Here is a 16,487-nt window from a genome sequence, read left to right as displayed (position 1 = left end):
TAGTTAGTACAAAAATCACAGCCTATAGTGGACTAGTGTTTAGTCTTGTGAAACACTTTCATATTTTGGATGATTGTCTAGCTCACAGGTGTCAAACTCAAGGCCCACGGGCCAAATCCGGCTCGCCTGGTCGTTTTATGCAGCCTTCAGTCCAATGCTCCCAGTTTTACCTTGTGGCAGGCTCCCTCCTCTTCACAGCCGTAATGTGCACAGAGCCACATGCAGCGGCTCCTCGCATGTCCCACACCTCACCCAAAAGCATTCCCTCTGACGTTGCAATGTCAGAGAGAAACGCTTCAGGTGCAGGATGCATGAGGAGCTGCTGCACGCAGCTCCCTGTACACTACGGCTGTGAGGAGGAAGCCGGCCAGAAGATGACACTGGGGGGCATCGAACCATGGGCCGCATAAAACGGCCAGGTTGGAGCTGGCCAGAAGGTTAGACACCCGCCGGAGGGAGGCACAGCATGGAGGGAGGGAGACAACAAAGGTAGGGGGAATGGTTTTATTTTCAAGTTAGTGTTTGAATTGAGTTTTGAGCATTTTAATCTGCTGTCTATCTTTTGCAATGCTCAGGAAGAAATACATTTGTTTCTTTTTCTCTTGGGGTTGTACTGCATGTAGAATCTTGAATCTTAGGATGTTTTTAAAAAATATATTAGTACTTTTAGTTTTTGGTCCCGTATTTGCATAGGGGTTATCTGTGTTCTGGTAGGAATGAATGTTGAGAAGTATACAGTGTGTTTTGTGTAGTTTAATTTTTGTGGTTAACCATTATCATTATGTGTTAATAAGATTATATTGTGTGTGTATATATGAAAAATGAATGGAAAAAAATGGTGTTATAATTAGTATTATTATGGGGTGGGATCTGGGGTGGAGATTGGGCGGGGTCTGGCCCACGAATTAGCCTATGTTTGGATTTTGGTCCCTTAATGTGATTGCATTTGACACCCCTGGTTTAGCTAGTTTTATTCCATTCACTGGCTTCCAGCTCAGTTGGAGTCCGTTTCAACTCTGCTGTGAATCATTTATAAAAGTGAGTCCTTAGCAGAGATGCTGTGACATCTGTTGATCAGCTCTAGAGCACAGCTTCTTCTACAGAGCAGGTGTCGGTACCGAGCATCTTACGCTTGTAGCTTGTTAGCCTTATCTCTACAGTTCTGTCTTGTGAAAGTCTAAATGACTTGGTGTATGGATAATACTGAAATCTTACCAAACCTTAGAAAAGAAACACATTCATATGATGATCTTATGCCTTATTTTTTTTCATTTTTATCTGATTCTCTTCCCTGTTTTTATGTATATTTTAACAGTATATCCTCTCAGGCTCTGATGACTTCAACTTGTATATGTGGAGAATCCCCTCAGATCCAGAAGCAGGTGGGTTCGAATATGGGGCATTAATAAGTGGCATGTTAAATCTTTAAATTGCACCTTTGCTGATTAGAAATGTAGACATGCCAAGAGCAAGGGGGTACTGTAACATTTGTTTGCTACGGCTACGCGGTTAATAAGCACGATGTTACCTTGAACCGCAAGGTAATGGCGGAATAAAAATCACTAATGTAATGTTATGTACTGTAACATTTGTTTGCTTTCTTCAGACACAGGAAATATAAGATCCTCTTACAGTATGTACAACTCAGTATAGAATAACTTAAAAATCAGCTTATGTACTTTATAATGATGCAGTGAAGGCCAGCTTCTTATCTTATTTCCAGCCTGTGACCATCTGAATGTTATGTAGTATAAAATTTTCCAAGGCTTTGTTATACATTTCAGTAACAGGTCACTGTTTTATTTCTCCCTTCCCATCATCTTTCTGCCATCAAGTCCCTTTAAGCATAGTTGGGGTGATTTTTCTTAACCCAGTGATGCTCAGCACAAATAACATGCAAAATATATGCATGCTATTCATGTGAAGCCTAGCAAACTGGCAAATTTTATCTTCCAATATTTGCATCCAGCCTAAACGTCAGTCTTCATTCAAATGTAATAGGGGCTGGATTCATTCAAAATCCTCTCTATTCATTATATATCTTCAAGGACGCCTCAGCCCCACCACTCCACCGCTGTAATAGTTTGCTACTGCGGGAAGAATTATGTGGTGCTTCATCATTGGCTGCCCATTTAGATATCGTTGTTTAATTTAATGATGGTGGAGCTGAGGCGTCCTTGAAGATATATAATGAATAGAGAGAACATAAGAACAAAAGAAGTTGCCTCCGCTGAGGCAGACCAGAGGTCCATCTTGCCCAGCGGTCCGCTCCCGCGGCGGCCCATCAGGCCCATTGCCTGTGCAGTGGTCCCAGACTATCCCTATGACCTACCTCTACTCCTATCTGTACCCCTCAATTCCTTTATCCTCTAGGAATCTATCCAAACCTTCTTTGAAGCCTTGAATGAATCCAGCCCCTATTACATTTGAATGCTATTCATGTGAAGCAGCCCCATTAAGGGGGAGGAACTGTACCTGGTGCTTGCTCAGAAGAGCAATCGTTAGGCACAACTCCTGCCTGCCTGCAGCTGCCGTTCTCCTTTCCTCTGCCCAGCTGATGGTGGATCTGGAGCTGTGATCAGCGAGTTGGCAGAGCAGTGGCTGCTGACTCAGCTGATTCGCAGCTTCCCCTGCCAGCTCCAGAACCACGATCAGCTTCTTTTTTTTTTTTTTTTTTTAAGAAGGGTGCAGCTGTTGTGCATGTATTGTGTGAGCGCACAATAGCTGCACCTGTTAAAAAAAACCAGATCCGGCCACACTGAGCCAGCAGCGCCTACTCTCCCAGCCAGCTTCAACAGGTTTTTTTTAAATTGGCGCTGCTGTTGTGCGTGTGTTGTATGCCTCACACAACAAATGCAGGACAGCTATCGGAAGGTCCAGACCTGCTGGAAAATGTTGCCCCATGAAAGGGAGTTGGGAGTGGGCATTCCCTTTCGTGCATCGCAAGGAGAGCTCATTTAAATACTAATAAGCTCCTTGCGATGAATTTGCTTAGGGTTTTCGGTGGCTGCTACAAGGATTGCTAGCAGCCACAGAGAACCCTTTTGTGCATCAAGAGGAGAGCTTTCAGTGGCAGTAAGACTGTTTTAACGAGTCTTACTGCCATGGAAAGCTTTTGTGTATTGGGGTCTGAGTCTCTGTTTTATGCTTCTGTTTAGAAGATCAACAGTTATCTGTGTTACCTCCTAGACAGGGCTGGTCACTGCCATGCAGATGATGTAGGTTCAATTCCTAGGCAGCGTATCTTCTTCTTGGGTAAATTGGAATTCTGCAGAGGAAGCATTCTTTGCCTTTGGTGGGAGGAGAGAATCCCAGTCCTCATGTAATGGCAACAACTAATGGCCAGACTTAAGATCCATGTAGGCTTCTGAAGAGAGTGCTGCTATTTGTAGCCCTTGACCTAGGACCAATGTGGTTTGGCTGCCCTTAGCTGATATCCTCCTGTTTTTCTATAATAGATCTTCCCAAAAGAAGCAGAGCTTGTGCCTTAAATAGTTTCATTAAAAGCATTTTAAGAAAAGTCTACTATTAATGACTGTTTAAAGTCCTTTGGAAAAATCTTCACTTTCTTATACATTTCTCACCTTCTACTGTCTATAACCCTAATTCAGAATGCATTAAAGTAAGAGGGTTTTTTTTACTGATCTATACACCTTCTAAGTGAAATATTCAAAGATTAATAAAACCAACAAAACATCTTGTAACCTAATGTTTCACACCCTTTGAAACAATACTTGGGGGAAATCTTTCATACAAATAACAGCTATGAATAATTTAGGATAATTGTCTACTAACTTTGCACAGTGGGAGAGTAAGTTTTCCTCATTTTTCTTGGCAAAATAGCTTATTCGTAGGTTTTTTCAGGTTGGTTGGGGATTGCCTGACGATTGCAGTATTCGTCCTACTACAGATTTTTTATTGGATTCAGGTCTCGGTCTTGACTGAGCCAGTTGAAAACATTCACTTTCTTCTTGCTAAGCTACTCCATTGTTGCTTTGACTTTGTCTTTCTGACAGGACTGGAACAAGTTTTCTTCCAGAATCTCCAAGTACTTTGCACTGTCCATCTTTCTCTGTTACTGCTTTTGCATAGTATTTCTACAACATAATGTTGAGGATGGTGTTAGCAGGGTGCTGTGCAATGTTTGGTTTTTTTTAATTCACATTACTTAGAATTAAGACCAAAACGATTCACTTTGGTCTCATCAGACCACAAAGCTTTCTCCCACATGCATGCAGTGCCCTCTGAGTGTTTCTTTTCCAACAAGAAGCCACACATCACATTACTCTTCTTCAGCAGTTGCTTAATTCTCATCACCCTGCATACAAAACACATCTGTAGAACAATCTTGAATTTGTTTGGCATGTTTAGACCTTTGCTTCAAAGTAGAGGAATAATAGCTTTAGTGTTTAGAGCACTGGGCTGGCAGCGTGGAAAGCCAGGTTCAAATCCCACTGCTGCTTCTTATGATCTTTGGCAAATCACTTATCCCTCTACTACCCCAGGTACAAACAGATTGTGAGACTACCTAAATGTAACTCATCATGAACGTGAACTCGCAGGCCGTGTCCTCCAACTTCCCCCCTGGACCCCTGGTCTTTGTTTCAACTAATTACCGCAGCCTGCAGAGAGGATTGCCGGTGCTGTAGCGTTCCTTGCAGGCTGCCACCGGCCTCCGCAGCATGTTCCCTCTGCTACGGTCCCGCCCCTCCTCTGACGTCAGGGGCAGGATCACGGCAGAGGGAACGTGCTGCTGAGGATGACAGCATCCTGCAAGGATCGCTACAGCACCGGCAATCCTCTCTGCACGCTGCGGTAATTATCTGAAGGTAAGAGCCGGAGGACGCTGTAAAGAGCGGACAGCACTAGTACAGATCGTGGGCTGCAAAATAATACCTGGCGGGCTGTGCAAGTTTGAGACCACCGGTGTAATATATTCAAATGCAAAGTTCACTAGATGTTTTTAAGGATAGTTTTCACACTTTGTTAGACCTCAGCGGTATACCCTTGTCGTGAGTTTACAGCATAGGTTAGCACACTACACCATATTCATTGGTCTCATTTATGCTAGTTTCACTTAGTTCAATGTCTTTTCTTAAATTTTTTTATATATAATTCTGCGTTTTATATATATGTAAAACTTAGCTTAAATGTCAGCAGGGACTTCTTTCGACATATTTCACATCCGAGCTATTTCAAGGATCAGTCCCCTATAATAAAACAGACCAGAGCTTTTAGTTAGATGGTATTATTTGTAACATTATCTATACTAAGAATCCAATCAGCCTTGCCTTTAACAAACCCTATGCCTCTTAAGACTACATAATTCTAATGTCAAAAGATTGTGGCGGCGTTTTTTAACGTGAATTTAAAGACCTTATCACCTGACTTCATCTCATCTAACAGAACTCTGAATCTCCAGCAATTAAATTAAAGACATCTACTCTATTTCTTGATTCAGTCTGTGCGGATTGACTCTATTTAAATGAAAGATCCAGTTCTATAAGTTAACATATGATTATAATCACCACTCTCCCACCCTACAGAGACCTTATCAATAACACGCCAAGATTTTATTGTACCTGTTCTATGAACCATCACTAGCTAAACAGCACTATCAAAGTTCCCATAGAATAAAGTATGTTTAATTTGGAATAACTGTTGCTAATACTGTGGTTGGTTGATTATTTCTTGAATATCTTGATAAAAATTGGAAAATTCTGCAGGAAGTGTTTTACTTGTTCCTCTAGCAAGCTGACTGTTCTTGAGAGATTGCCAGAATCACCTCATGCTTCCCTGTCCTGCAATTGTGTTCGTTGAAATGAGGAAGAGCTGCCAGGCAGAATAGTCTCATCAGTAGTATAACCATGCAGCATTTTTCAAACACAATAGATACTCTTGTGCCTGTGTACTGTCTCTTAAGTCCCAGTTTTCAATTTTCAGTTCTTCAAGGTTTGCAATCACTGATTCATCTGTCATTGATGTATGGATGATGCTATCTAAAACTCTGAAATGTCTCTAAGCCCTCAAAGAGCTTTTTATTTTCTTTAAAAAAAATCTTGTCCAGCCAAAATGTTAGAACATTTACCTTCTGGTGTTTTTTTGCAGACAGATTTTATTAATCTATGCTTAGACAAGGGTAAATATCCACAAACAGTATCAGCTATTGTATTGACCTTAGAAGCAGATTTAACTAAAGTTGAAAACTTCAGAGCAGTCAGTGGCTGGAGTACCATGGCCTACTAAATAGTTAGAATTCTGTATTAATATACAACTAACAAATTATCTAAACCTAGCAAAGCGATTTCATAGTTCACAACACGGATTTTGGGCTATGCACAGTACAGAGACCTTTCTGCTGGAATTAACATCAAAAGTGAAATCCTATCTAAATAAATGTAAACAGATTGTTCTGCTACAGTTTGATATCTCGGCTCTGTTTGATGCTGTAGATCACTCTCTACTACTGCTAAAGCTGAATGAACTAGGATTACACAGAGTGGTACTAAAAGTTTATAGAATTCTTGGGTAATAGAACATTAGAAGTAAGAAAGGGCCACATGAAGTCTCAATATTGTAACGCCTTCTGTGGTGTACCTCAAGGCTCACCACTATTTCCCTCTCTGTTATAAGAATAGCCTTATTGGGTCAGACCAATGGTCCATCAAGCCCCAGTAGCCCGTTCTCACAGTGGTTAATCCGGGTCACTAGTACCTGGCCAAAACCCAAGGAGTAGCAATATTCCATGCTACCAATATAGGGCAAGCAGTGGCTTCCCCCTTATCTTTCTCAATAACAGACTATGGACTTTTCTTCCAGGAACTTGTCCAAACCTTTCTTAACTAGCTACGCTATCCACTGTTACCACATCCTCTGGCAACGCATTCCAGAACTTAACTGTTCTCTGAGTGAAAAAAATTTTCTCCTATTGTTTTTAAAAGTATTTCCCTGTAACTCTGAGTGTCACATAGTTTGTAATTTTTGATAGTGAAAAATTGACGTTCTACTCCTCTCATGATTTTGTAGACTTCAATCATATGTCCCCTCAGCCGTCTCTTTTCCAAGCTGAAGAGCCCTAACCGTTTTAGTCTTTCCTCATATGAGAGGAGTTCATCCCCTTTACCATGTTGGTTGCTCTTCTTTGAACCTTTTCTAGCGCCACTATATCTTTCTTGAGATAAGTAAACCAGAATTGAACGTAATACTCCAGATGAGGTTGTACCATGGAGCAATACAGGGTATTATAACATTCATAGTCTTATTAATCATCCCTTTTTAAATAATTCCTAGTATCCTGTTTGTTTTTTTGGCCGCCGCTGCACATTTTATTTATTTATTTATTCATTTTTCCCAGAACGGTTTACATGAATTTATTCAGATACTCAAGCATTTTTCCCTGTCTGTCCTGGCAGGCTCACAATATATCTAATGTACCCGGGGCAGTGGGGGGATTAAGTGACTTGCCCAGGGTCACAAGGAGCAGCGTGGGTTTGAATCCACAACTCCAGAGTGCCGAGGCTATAGCTTTAAACACTGCACCACACATCAGAGACAACCTTTCCTGCAGCCACACGTGATTTCAACGCTCTGGCTGCTTGTAGGAATGAAATTTAGAGAAATTGCCTGCCGCGAAGGTAAGGGGCAGGGAGGGAGAAAGGGAGGAAAGGTAGGGTGGAGAAGAACAGATGCTGAAGGGACCTGGGAATGGTGGGTGGAAAGGAACAGATGCTGAATGTAACTGTAATGGTGGGGTGGAGAGGAACAGACGCTGAATGGAACTGGGGAAGGTGGGGTGGAGAGGAACAGACACTGAAGGGAACTGGGGAAGGTGGGGTAGGGAGGAACAGACACCGAAGGGGACTGGGGAAGGTGGGGTGGAGAGGAACAGATGCTCAAGGGGACTGGGGAATGTGGGATGGAGAGGAACAGACGCTGAAGGGAACTGGGGAAGGTGGGGTGGAGAGGAACAGACGCTGAAGGGAACTGGGGAATCCCGGAGGATTGGAAAATAGCAAATGTTACACCAATCTTCAAAAAGGGATCGAGAGGAGATCCAGGAAACTACAGACCAGTGAGTTTGACTTCAGTGCCGGGCAAGATGGTAGAAGCAATGATAAAAGACAGTATCTGTGAGCATATAGAAAGAAATGGGCTAATGAAAGCGAGCCAACATGGCTTCTGCAAAGGAAGATCATGCCAAACGAACTTACTCCACTTCTTTGAAGGGATAAACAGCCGGATGGACAAAGGGGACCCCATTGACATCGTATATCTCGACTTCCAAAAAGCCTTTGACAAGGTACCTCATGAGCGGCTACTTAAGAAACTGTGGAACCACGGGGTGGGAGGGGACGTACATAGATGGGTTAAACACTGGTTGGCAGGCAGAAAGCAGAGGGTTGCAGTGAAGGGCCACTACTCGGGCTGGAGAAGGGTAACAAGCAGTGTCCCACAGGGGTCTGTGCTCGGGCCGCTGCTGTTCAATGTGTTTATAAATGACCTGGAAGTGGGGACAAAGTGCAAAGTTATAAAGTTTGCAAATGACACTAAACTCTGTAGCAGGGTTAAAACTATAGGGGAATGTGAAGAACTGCAAAGAGACCTGACAACATTGGAGGAGTGGGCGAATAAATGGCAGATGAACTTCAATATAGAGAAATGCAAGGTCATGCATATAGGAAAAAAGAACCCGATGTTCAGCTACAAAATGGGGGGGTTGGCTCTGGGGGAAAGTAACCTCGAAAAGGATTTGGGAGTGTTGGTGGATACAACAATGAAACCAACGGCGCAATGCGCAGCAGCCTCAAAGAAAGCAAGCAGAATGCTGGGTACTATCAAGAAGGGTATTACAACAAGAACAAAGGAGGTCATCCTGCCGCTGTATCGGGCAATGGTGCGCCTGCACCTGGAGTACTGTGTCCAGTATTGGTCACCGTACCTTAAGAAGGATATGGCAATACTTGAGAGGGTCAAGAGGAGAGCTATACGAATGATTAAGGGCATGGAAAACCTTTCATACACTGAAAGGTTGGAGAAACTGGGGCTCTTCTCCCTGGAAAAGGGGAGACTCAGAGGAGACATGATAGAGACTTACAAGATCATGAAGGGCATAAAGAGAGTAGAGAGGGACAGATTCTTCAAACTTTCAAAGCATAAAAGAACAAGGGGGCATTCGGAAAAGTTAAAAGGGGACAGATTCAAAACGAATGCTTGGAAGTTTTTTTTACCCAGCGTGTGGTGGACACCTGGAATGCGCTTCCAGAGGGCAGAATAGGGCAGAATACGGTTCTGGGGTTCAACAAAAGATTGGACAATTTCCTGCTGGAAAAAAGGATAGAGGGATATAGATAGAGGATTACTGCACAGGTCCTGGACCTGTTGGGCCGCCACGTGAGCGGACTGCTGGGCACGATGGACCTCGGGTCTGACCTAGTGGAGGCATTGCTTATGTTCTTATGTAAATTTATATATATATATATTTTAATTTTTTTTTTTGCTTTAGGATAAAATAGTATATTAGTTGTGTTGATAAAAATTTATAAACAGAGCCCTACCAGCTGAACATCTCTTTAGAAAACTGGTAAAAACGAGTTTGTTCAATCGATTTGTTAACTAAGAATCTACTCAGCACTGCTTATTCAATCCAGTAACCCTAAGAGCTTTATAGCTTTCTATTCTTTTATTATGTAAGATTGTATTGCTGACTTTGATTGTAACCTCTTCGCTGGTTGTCCAGCACCTCTTACTGTAAACCGCCTCGAACTTCTATGGCTTTGGCGGTATATAAGAATAAAAATTATTATTATTATTAATTATTATTTCTCTAGTTCAGCAGCCAGAACTTTGATTTATAAGGAAGGAATAAGCTAAATATTGCAGTACTGAGGCTTGTATGGATGCTGCAGGGACAGTGGTCGCAGGGATGGGGGCGGGGATGGGGCGGGGACAGTGGTCACGGGGACAGGGTTGGTAATGGGGACAAATTTTTCCCCGTGTCATTCTTTAATTCACACCTTCAAAGAAGTCAAGCAAATTTGTAAGACAAGATCTCCCTTGGCGGAACCCATGCTAACTTAGTCTCGTTAAATCATGTTTGTCTATCTGTTCCACAATTGTATTTTTTAGAATTGTTTATACCATTTTGCCCAGTACTGAAGTGAGGCTTACCGGTCTGTAATTTCCTGGATCTCCCCTGGAGCCCTTTTTATAAAGCGGCATTATATTGGCCACCCTCCAATCTTCAGGTACTACAGACAATTTTAGTGACAGGTTACAGATCACTAGCAGCAGGTCAACAATTTCACGTTTGAGTTCTTTTAGTACCCTAGGATGTATACCATCCAGTCCTGGTGATTTATCACTTTTTAACTTGTCGATTTGGCTTAGTACATCTTCCAGATTCACCGAGATTTCTTTCAGTTCCTCCGCATCATCACCCTTGAAAACCATTTCTGGTTCAGGTATACTTAAGAGCCTTAGGTAAGAGACTGAACTCTGAGGACTCCAAAGGTGACCCTTGAGGGGAGGAATGCTGGCCTAGTGCCTAACCCTCAGTAAGCCTGGTTCTAAGAGAGAGGTTGTAGAGGCTCAGCATTAAAGTTTCACAACAACCTGTGAACTGTATATATAGTTTGCATATATTCGCTTGAGGAGAGAGGTGTTGATTTAAGAGGCTTCTTTGGATCTATATAGGACCTTTTTGAGACTTTGGGGAATAGTAAGTGGGAGAGAGGCCTGGAAAACTGTTAAGTCAGGCCAAGCGTGCTATACTTCATGGGGGGTATGAATACTCTCACCCTAAGTGTAAAGCACTCCTTGAGGAGAGACCTCTGGCTGGTTTTAGCCTCTTAGTTTGAAACTGAACTCTGAGTACTTAGAAATCAGACTCCACAGGTGACCCTTAATGTTAATTCCCTTCCACCTACTCCAAGGAGGAGCTGTTTAAGGTATGTATCCAAAAAATTTCACGTCGTAGCAAACACTGCTTGCTATTCCGTACTAATTCAGGAATTAAATCAATTACGCAACATCTAAGGTCTTTGAAATTGTGATTGGATTCTAGGCAGTGTGCTACGATAGGCGCTTGCAATTTATTCATATGGAGATAGCTTTTATGTTCCATCATCCTGACTTTTAAGGAATGTTATGTCTGCCCTATGTAAATCTTCGGGCACGAGCAAATAAGCAAGGATAGGGTCTGGGGGACATAAGAAATGCATTATTTATGAATTTGAAAAACATTTCTTTCATCCCCTTACGGGTAGACAGTTTTTTGTCCTTCACAATACTTCGTGCACCACTCCTTGTGTAGTGTATATGCTTATTTGCCCATGCCCAAAGATTTACATAGGACAGACATCACGTTCCATAAAAGTCAGGATGACAACTAGAGAATGACACGGTGGCGGTTTACCCGTGGCCACCGCGTTTAGCCGCGGGTAACCCGCCAAAACGGTGGAACGAAAACTAGCAGTCGCTGGGGGACGGAAACAAGGCCATTCACCGCCCCGTGGAGCGGTGAATGATCTTGTCCCCGCAGTAAGGCATGAAGGATCGCGCGGTCCCCACAGCCCACACCCGCCTGCCCAATCAATCCTAGTGATTAGCCAGCTCTCTCCCTTCTCACCTTAGTTTGTAGGTTTTCTTTTTTGGCAACCCGCATGCTATCAGAGCTGCGCAACCGGAAACAGGAAGTTGCAGCAGAGCAGAAGATTGAACACTGAGCAGCCGCGCGTGCAGGTCGCCGAAAAAGAAAGCCTGCAAACTAAGGTGAGGAGAAGGGAGAGAGCTGGCTAAACACTAGTATTGATTAGGCAGGCGGGTGGGGGCTGCGGGGACCATGTGATCGCCCATGTTCCCGGCTCAAACTGGAAGGAGGTAGTGAAAGGGAAAAGGATTCTGTTCCAAGGGGATGAAGATGGAAAGAAAAACCCACAGCAGGAAAGAAAGGGAAGGACAGGCAGGTGAGCCAGATGCTAGAAGCAGGGGGGGGAGGAAGAAAGAGGGAAAAAAGCTAGATGGGGGTTGAAAAGAAGAGACACACTGGTATGGAAGAAGAAGATAGGGGAAATCTGGACACAGGAAGGTAACAGAAAGAGGGGAAATTATGTGCATGGGGCATAGGGACAGAGACTGAGACATAAAGGGGACATGCCATGGGGATGGTATATGGACACAGGGGGGGGGCAATGGCAGATACATAGGGGAGATATTAGAAATGGGGAAAATAGGAGCACAGAAGCGAGATGGTTTGTGGGGATGGGACAGGGACCGAGCTTGCAGGCTCCAGTGGCTTGCACAAATTACATTGTAACGTGCCATGAAAATAAGAGGGAGGAAGGTAGATAGATAGGCCACACGAGAGGAGCTGAAGGGTGGTAGAAAGGAACAGATGGTAAAGGAAGGAGGGAAGGGTGGTGGTGGAAAGGAATAGGACAGACATTGAAGGAGGGTGGAGAGGAACAGACCCTGAAGGGAAATGTGGAAGACAGAATGGGAAGAAGACAGATGCCAGACTATGGGGGAGCGGAGGGAAGAAGATGGGTGCTAGACCAATTTGGGGGGGGGGGTGAAGGGAGAGGCACAGTAACAGCAAATGGAAGACGCAGAAAGAAGACACACAGTGGATGGAAGGAATTGAATGAGAAGATGTGGAAAGCAGAAACCAGACAACAAAGGTAGAAAAAAAATTCTATTTATTTATTTTTTGCTTTAGGATAAAGTAGTATATTAGTTGTGTTGATAAAAATTTATAAACAAAGCCCTGCCAGCTGAACATCTCTTTCTCTAGTTCAGCAGCAGGAACTTTGATTTATAAGAAAGGAATAAGCTAAATATTACAGTACTAAGGCTTATATGGATGCAGCGGGGACGGTGACGGGGCGGTGAATGGGATGGCAGTGGTGGTGACGGGGTGGTGAAAGGGATGGCGGTGATGGTGACGGGGCGGTGAAGGGAACGGCGGTGACGGGGCGGTGCAGAGGATGGTGGGCCGGGGACGGGGCGGTGATGGGGACAGATTTTTTCCACGTGTCATTCTCTAATGACAACCCCACTTCCTCCCTTACCGAAGGAGTAGCAGCAGCCACAATGATTCCCAGTTCAAATTTGCAGGTATGGTATGGTAACAGATGAAGCGCAGTAAACAGGCTGCTTCCTGCCAGCCCCGGCAGGGCCTTAACGTCACCTCTGACATGGCAGAAGAAAGGCCCTGCTGGAGCTGGCTGGAAGCAGCCTGTTTATGACGCTTCTTCTGTTTACCGCCTGCTGCTACTCCTTCGATAAGGGAGGGAATGGGGTTGTCGGGATCAGCTGATGCTGCTGCTTTGGGGTGGAGGGGAGGGGAGGTTGTTAGGATCGACTGATGCTGCTGCTTCGGAGCCAAGGGGGCGGGGTTTGTCAAGATTGGCTGCCACTGCTGCCTTGGACCCGGAGGGAGGGAGGAGGGATTGTCAGGACGGGCTCTGCTGCTTTGGGGCCTGGAGGGAAGGAGGGGTGTTGTCAGGAATGGCTGCTTGCTGCTACAGTATTTTTTGACTTTAACTCTCAATCAACCAGACTCTATAGTTATCCGGGGTCCACCAATCCCTGTGGGTGCTAGATTGCTGAGAGTCTACTGTACTGCACTTTAAGGGAGGAAAACTTGTTTTTTTTGTTGTTTTTTTTAAAAACAGGTTTAAATAAGATTACAAGTGTAAAGGACTTTGGAACCAGCCAAAATTTTGAAAAGTTCCATAAAAAAACAAGACTCAAACTGATCTTGTCAAGGTTTACTACTCTATTTATAATTTGTAAATAAAGGAGTAAAATTTAGCACTGTAAAGTGTGTGCTAAATACTGATTGAAAATGCGGTAAGGATGATGTGTTTTATCAGAGTCTGATTTAGCTAGTAGAATAAAATTGATGTAGGACCCATCATCAAAACAGTTCTTTATAGTTTATTTCAGAAGCAATCATATACAGCTTCTTCTGGGATGGAAAGTCTTGGGCATCTGCCAAGGAGAGAGAGAAGAAGGAGCAATGTTATCAATTTGTGATTGAGTAGTCGAGGTACTGTCAGTTGACCGTTATCAATTCATACAAAGAATTGACCAAGCAGGATCATAAAAAACTAGGCTTCATTGTTTTAAACTTGAAAATGAATCTTTTGGTTTGTAAAAGTAGCTTATCCAAATCTCCTCCTCTCCATGAGGGATGCAGTGCACTTAAAATAAAAATCCTCAAGCTTAAGATGTTTGTCTATTGAATGTTGTACTAAATGTTGCTCCAAAACAGCTTTTTTAATTGTGCTCTTGTGCTACAAGATGTGTTTATTTAGAGGTCTTATTGTCTTGCTAATATATAATAGATTACATGGACACATGGCTATGTATATCATTCCTGCACTTTTGCAGTTGATAAATTTCTTCTACTCTTATTTTTCACCAGTGATTGGATGAATGAAAGCCTTAATGTTCATATTAACTTTGCATACCGAGGCATGTGTCGCATTTGTAATGTCCATTTGGCCTTCGAAAGTGCTGCCTATCTACTATAGGTAGAGCAGAGTGCATCAAAATTTCTTTCAGATTTGTTCCTTTTTTATGAGCTATCATCAGTTCTTTATCTTGAAAGTGGTTAATTCCCTGGATGATGTGCCAGTGCTTACTATGGATCTTTATGATGTCCCTTGATAAATGTGTAAGTGGACACCACTTATGTATTAGGTTTCTTGGGTTTGGGAGCGCTTCTTTATCAGCCATGGCTGCTTTTGAAACCTTAGACAGCCTCTTTAGGCTATCCCTACATCTGAAAGCATTTAGACATATCTTTAGCTTGCTTCTGAAAAATAGCATCTTTAGAACAGAGTCTGTAGCCCCTCAAGCACTGGTAGTAAAGTAGATACATACTCAATGCTCTCTTGTGGCAGCTTCTAAAATCCAAAAATGTATTCACATCTGTAAATTTTCTATATAGATCACTACGAAAAACTCCATTCTCAAAGATAATGGATATGTTCAAGAAGGGAATGCTTCTTTTATCATAAATCATCTGAAACTTCAAAGTTTTGTCAAAAAAATTTAGAGACAGAAAAAATGCTTCTAATTCTTCATCACAGATCAAATTTCTTTGCACTATTCCTATATAGAGGTTCACTAATAATATCTTCTAACAAATTCCCCTATAATAACTATTACTATATACTCATGTGATCCTCAGCTGGCTCTTCAATCATGCATTATGTGTTGTTATCCATGAGCCATTATCGTCACTGGATTGTTTTTATCCAAAGAGAATTGTTTTAAACATATTTTACCCACTTTTTAAAAAATATGAACAGTAATTTCACACTTATCTTAGTTATTGTTTTTAACTGTCTCTCCCGACATGATCATGTTTCATTAAACCTTTTTCAGGGTCGAAGCTCTATAAAAAACATCCATAATAAACAAGATTATAAATCCCACTGAGCTTATTACTTCATCTTTAATTATAAATCGCTAACCTGAGTTATACTTAAAACTTTAATGGCACTCTTCCAAATCATCAGATTATTATTGAAGTATCATCTCAACAAAATTTGTGTTCACTTCATGGTTGATTCATAAATATTTTTCTCAAAGTCTGCCATATATGGGTTTCCTACCGATGGTGCCATAGTGGCACTCATCATAGTCCCCTTTATAGAAACATGATGGCATATAAAGGCCAAATGGCCCATCTAGTCTGCCTATCCACAGTAACCATTATCTCTTTCTCTCTCTTAGAGATCCCACGTGCCTATCCCAGGCCCTTTTGAATTCTTCAGACACAGTCTCTGTCGGCACCAGACTGTTCCATGCATCTAACAACCTTTCTGTAAAAAAGTATTTCTTTAGATTACTCCGGAGCCTCTTAACTTCATCCTATGCCCACTCATTGCAGAGTTTCCTTTCAAATTAAAGAGAATCGACTCATGCACATTTATATTACATTGGTATTTAAACGTCTCTATCATATCTCCCTTCTCCGCCTTTCCTCCAAAGTATACAGATTGAGATCATTAAGTCTGTCCCCGTACGCCTTATGATGAAGACCTCATACCATTTTAGTAGCCTTCCTTTGGACCTAACCCATCCTTTTTATATCTTTTTGAAGGTGCGGCCTTCAGAATTGTACACAATATTCTAAACTAGGTCTCACCAAAGTCTTATACAGGGGCATCAATACCTCCTTTTTCCTACTAGCCATATCTCTCCTTATGCAACTTAGCATTCTTCTAGCTTTCACCGTCACCTTTTCAACCTGTTTGGCCACCTTAAGATCATCATATACAATCACACCCAAGTTCTGCTATTTTGTCATGCACATAAGCTCTTCACTCCCTAATCTGTACCGTTCCCTTGGGTTTTTTCAGCCCAAATGCATGACCTTACATTTCTTAGCATTAAATTTTAGCTGCCAAATTTCAGACCATTCTTCAAGCTTTGCCAGGTCTTTCTTCATGTTATTCACACCATCTGGCTCT

At 42.5% G+C, this 16,487-nt stretch overlaps 1 protein-coding gene across 3 annotated transcripts in view; it reads left to right on the top strand.

Moving 5' to 3' along the window:
* The window catches only part of DCAF5 (DDB1 and CUL4 associated factor 5), a 191,327-nt gene that overhangs the window by 149,743 nt on the left and 25,097 nt on the right, over positions 1-16,487 (top strand). For all 3 annotated transcript variants that reach the window (XM_033951097.1, XM_033951096.1, XM_033951098.1), the window contains exon 7: positions 1,316-1,382. In XM_033951097.1, the coding sequence (XP_033806988.1) occupies positions 1,316-1,382 (67 nt within the window). The remainder of the gene's footprint in view (positions 1-1,315; positions 1,383-16,487) is intronic.

This window comes from Geotrypetes seraphini, chromosome 7 (assembly GCF_902459505.1).
Source record: "Geotrypetes seraphini chromosome 7, aGeoSer1.1, whole genome shotgun sequence".
In the NCBI taxonomy this organism is placed as follows: domain Eukaryota; kingdom Metazoa; phylum Chordata; class Amphibia; order Gymnophiona; family Dermophiidae; genus Geotrypetes; species Geotrypetes seraphini.
This window is presented reverse-complemented; position numbering and strand designations above follow the sequence as displayed.